General features: G+C 36.8%; 1 protein-coding gene across 4 annotated transcripts in view; it reads left to right on the top strand.

Moving 5' to 3' along the window:
• The window catches only part of LOC125230555 (sodium channel protein Nach-like), a 34,256-nt gene that overhangs the window by 21,944 nt on the left and 7,935 nt on the right, over positions 1–4,377 (top strand). For 3 of the 4 annotated variants that reach the window (XM_048135742.1, XM_048135740.1, XM_048135743.1), the window contains 5 exons: positions 21–227; positions 305–470; positions 536–681; positions 939–1,077; positions 1,885–1,965. In XM_048135742.1, the coding sequence (XP_047991699.1) occupies positions 21–227; positions 305–470; positions 536–681; positions 939–1,077; positions 1,885–1,965 (739 nt within the window). The remainder of the gene's footprint in view (positions 1–20; positions 228–304; positions 471–535; positions 682–938; positions 1,078–1,884; positions 1,966–4,377) is intronic. The other variant, XM_048135741.1, reaches the window with a different exon arrangement.

The following is a 4,377-nucleotide window of genomic DNA, read 5'->3' as shown; positions in this document are numbered from 1 at the left end:
TATGTCACTTATCTCCACAGGATCATTTGGGTCATAATCTTGATCAGTGCGCTGATCTGTTCCGCATCCTTGGTGTGGTTCACTTTTAGTAAATACTACAAGGCGCCTTTAGTGACCACTCAAATGCCTGAAGGTGTCTCCGTTAGCACCATAATATTTCCAGCTGTGGGAATCTGCTCGAATAATAGGATTAGCAAGCGAGCCGTATCCGAACTTGCTGACAATCTGTAAGTTTCAAAATTACTTGTTGATATACGTCATACGTAAAAGGATCACATAACTTACCTCAATCATTTATACTTAGGCTTAAAGAGGAACGTAACAAGAAGTACAATAAAACGGAGATAATGTCGCTCCTTTTTGGTCTGGGCCAGTTATACAACTTGCAAGGCTTAACTGGGGACAATACACGATCGAAGGAACTCCACCTCGCACTGGGTGATTACGAAGTCTCAGAGCTGATGCGAGATGTAAGTATCGTCTCATTTTCAAAATATGGTATGTGCTACGTGTAACTTAGATTTTTCTTTTACAGCTGACTCCCCATTGCGACGATTTGCTGTTGCGATGTGCTTGGAACGAGAAGGCAGAGGATTGCAATCACCTGTTTAACTTCCGTCTGACAATGAACGGTTTTTGTTGCACCTTCAATTATCTGCGACAGTCGGATATTTTTGAAGAGTATGCTCTAGACATTTTTACACTCTACTCTTTTCCTCTTCGGGCAGTTTTGCACTACATTTCTGGAATAATAAATATGAATAATAATTATGAGCACTCTCTGTAAGTTTTATATGTAGATCTATAATGCTAACAATAGTAAGAGGATTCTAATAATTTATGAAGCTATTTCTAAGATACGTGGATCTATCTATTAAAGTCAAAAACAAGATTTGCAATATATTAATTTTCCCGACTGACTCTCTTTATTTCAGCAGAAACAGCGGTCACCGAAGTATGGACATGTACAAGTACGGAAATAAGTCTAGTTTCGACTTCGATATGGGACTGAAAGTGTTACTTAAGATAGACGAGAGTGATGATTTTTATTACAACATTCCATCTCTAGGTTCCACAGTAAGTTCTTATAACATATTTGTGTACTTAACTACACAACCATACAGGCGTATCATGGGTCCGTTTGCTCCCTACTTAGGTACGCTATTATTTTATGGGGAAATTCTCACCATGCAATCCGAGCGCTGATAGCTCAGAAGCAATGCATCAGAGCAATATGTGATGTTGATATTATGACGTCTTGCAGACCCCTGTTCAAAGACCTTATCTTAATGACAGACATGACAGTACAGTGCTTTTGTATGTATATTTACGAAATATGTTTATTTGTTAAAATGCACCCAGAACTTTGCAAGACGTATAAACCCAGATTTGTATAGTAAAACACTTTTTGTATGAGTATTAAGATATATAGTAGACTGGATAATGATCTTAAACTATTGCCGCTGAAAACATACAGTAAAACTAAAAGCTTGGCTTGTACAAAAAGCATTCTATTCCATAGGAATACGTGTCCTCTTTTGACTGAAGTTGGCCCTGACCATAATTGTATAGACTTAGCTTTTAGCTTTAGTTGTAGGTAAAGATATTTTTGCATGCTCGATGACGGTGAAATATGTGTTATAATATTGTCTGAAAAACTTCTGTACCATATTTCAAGCATTTAAATTTATTTCATTTCATATGCTGTAAGTAAACTACATGAGTGTGTACTACGGGAAAACGTCTCACTTTGTCGATTGCTATAAAGCCGCTTCGTCAGTTTATTCATATAAAGATACAAATAAATCTCGCCTTAATGGTACCGACATAACTAAACACATACTCGTATATTGTCACAACTCGAATATATGTCTATGTTTTCAGCTACAGTTTTCAGATGCTTATGACTTTCCTGATGGGCCAAGCGGAAGTTTTTCGATGAAAATAATTAGCCCCAGCGTTCACGTAAGTCTAAAAATTACAGTTATGAAAATGGGTCAGTGATGGTCAACTGGGTGCGTACTTGCGTAGCCGAATGGCACAAAAGCTCACGAAACGAAACGCTAGTAGATATCTACCTCTTTCGCTCTTGCGTATTGGCGCGGCAGAGCCAGCTCTTCGCGGCGTTTCGTATTGGCGCGGAGAAATGCCATTCGGCTACGTGGCCTGGCCCCGTAGCCGAATGGCATTTCTCCGACGCCAAACGAAAGCGATACGCCGCTGGCTTGTCGCCAATACGCAAGCGCGATAGAGATAGATAATAGCGCTTCGTTTCGTGAGCGTTTCGTGAGCGATTGTGCCATTCGGCTAGCTGGTCAGATAAATATAAATGAATAGGTACATATATCTAATTAATATCTAAATATCTGTGTACACATATGTGGACCTACTACACGAGAAATATAGGTAGGTATAATATTTATATAAGTACTAGCTTTTGCCCGCGGCTTCGCTCGCGTTAAAAAGAGACAAAAAGCAGCCTATGTCACTCTCCATCCCTTCAACTATCTCCACCTAAAAAATCATGTCGATTCATCGCTCCGTTTCGCCCTGAAAGACGGACAAACAAACAGACACACACACGTTCCCATTTATAATATTACTATGAGGTTCCTCAAATAATAATTATTTTCCCCTCACTAGCTCGGAAACACGTGTTTTGTCCTTTAATACCAGCGGGTAAAAACGCATTTTATCCACTAGTGGGTAAAGTAATTTGACCTTGAATAAAGTCAAATTAACTGCTTTAAAATTGATAAAAGTAGGTGAATCTAGTAATTAAGATGATTTACCACCTGTAGAAACTGGAAGCAGTGATAAACGCATTTTTTTGCGTTGTAGTTTCCTCGCTATAGTGAGGGGAAAAGTTTTGTGTTACACTCGGGTGCAAATGTATTTTACTTCTCGTGTGTTAAAATACAACTTTGCCCCCTTGTATAACAAATAACTATTACCTACCACAAACCGCGTCTGGTATATAAATGCATTAATATCCATAAAATGGGAACATAATTATCTTCATAAAATTGGTACTTAGTCTGTTGCAATAAGTGCGTAATAGACTTAATCCATTCACTAGCAACTTCATCCTTGGACTATTGACATCTGAAGAAGGGCTTCTAATAAGTAAACTTTAATAGATGCATGGGAACGTGGACAGTGGACACTTAGGCAAAGTATACAGCTAATTTGCCTGTCCTATTAATTAAAGGTCAACATAAGTCTTCATATAAACGTAGCATTTGTTCAGGACATTATCTTCGTGAATTAAGTAGTTAGGTAGTTACCTATATTGCGGACTATTGGGATTACACACAATTCAGCACAGCCATATGTACCTAAAGAAACCCGCGGCGTGCGAGTTCTCACACCGAATAAATGGCCTGAAAATTGCTGAAAAAAAAATCCAGTAGATGACTAGATACTTTTAAATTAATCCTTTCGATTATTGTCAGTTACTATACCTTGTACTTTTGGCTCTTGAAAAAAGTGTAAACAAACCGGAGCTGTCAAATTTGAGGGTTGTTTATTAGGTAACATTTGGTTCCTGATTTTTTTTCTCTATTTAAAAATAAATTGAGTTCACTACTCACTACTATTTTCCATTTCATTCCACTAACATGTAATTTCGATTAATTTGACGAAACATAATACACCTTCATGAATACAAGCATATCGTCATTACCACAGAACTACATTTAGATAGAAGAAACAAGTTCATCTATTTGTATAGGGGCCGAGCGTGTCAAATTTTGTACTGAAGTTGTTTCTTGCCTGTAATTTTAAATATGTCTCAGGCTCTTGATTGTTCATAATTTTTGTGTTGTTGCAATTGAATATCACGTAACGAGGCATTTTTTATGTTTTGATTGACTTCAACTTACAAAAATTGACGCCCGAAAGCTGCAAGCTGCGATTAAAGACGGACAACTCAGTGGATTTCACTGAGTTCATTTGACACGCTAAGTAGATACGTTTGCTTGATCTATGGTATATATGACATCTGTGGTCATTACATTTAAGTAATATTATTATTTTCTTCAGGGAATCATCAACCAAAAAGTACCCAATTTTGCAGAGGTTTAAAACTCATGGTTGCATTTTAATCTGGGTGTATTAACACTACTAAAATATAAAGGTACTAACCCTTACGCGATTTTTAATTTTATTTTTATTTTATTTTATTGAGAAAAAACAAACGGTCACATACAGTATGAGGTACATATAAGTTGTTATTGCATTTACAATAGACCTATAGTTTCCTTAAAGAATATAAGTGCTTAATTTTATTAACTACATATATACATATTCAGTTGTACAAGATAGATGCTTAAATTGTAATCATTTGCATAATAGGTACAAAGAACATACTTACCC

Source organism: Leguminivora glycinivorella, chromosome 10, assembly GCF_023078275.1.
Source record: "Leguminivora glycinivorella isolate SPB_JAAS2020 chromosome 10, LegGlyc_1.1, whole genome shotgun sequence".
NCBI lineage: Eukaryota > Metazoa > Arthropoda > Insecta > Lepidoptera > Tortricidae > Leguminivora > Leguminivora glycinivorella.
Note: the sequence above shows the minus strand (reverse complement) of the source record. Positions and strands in the feature narration are given on the sequence as shown.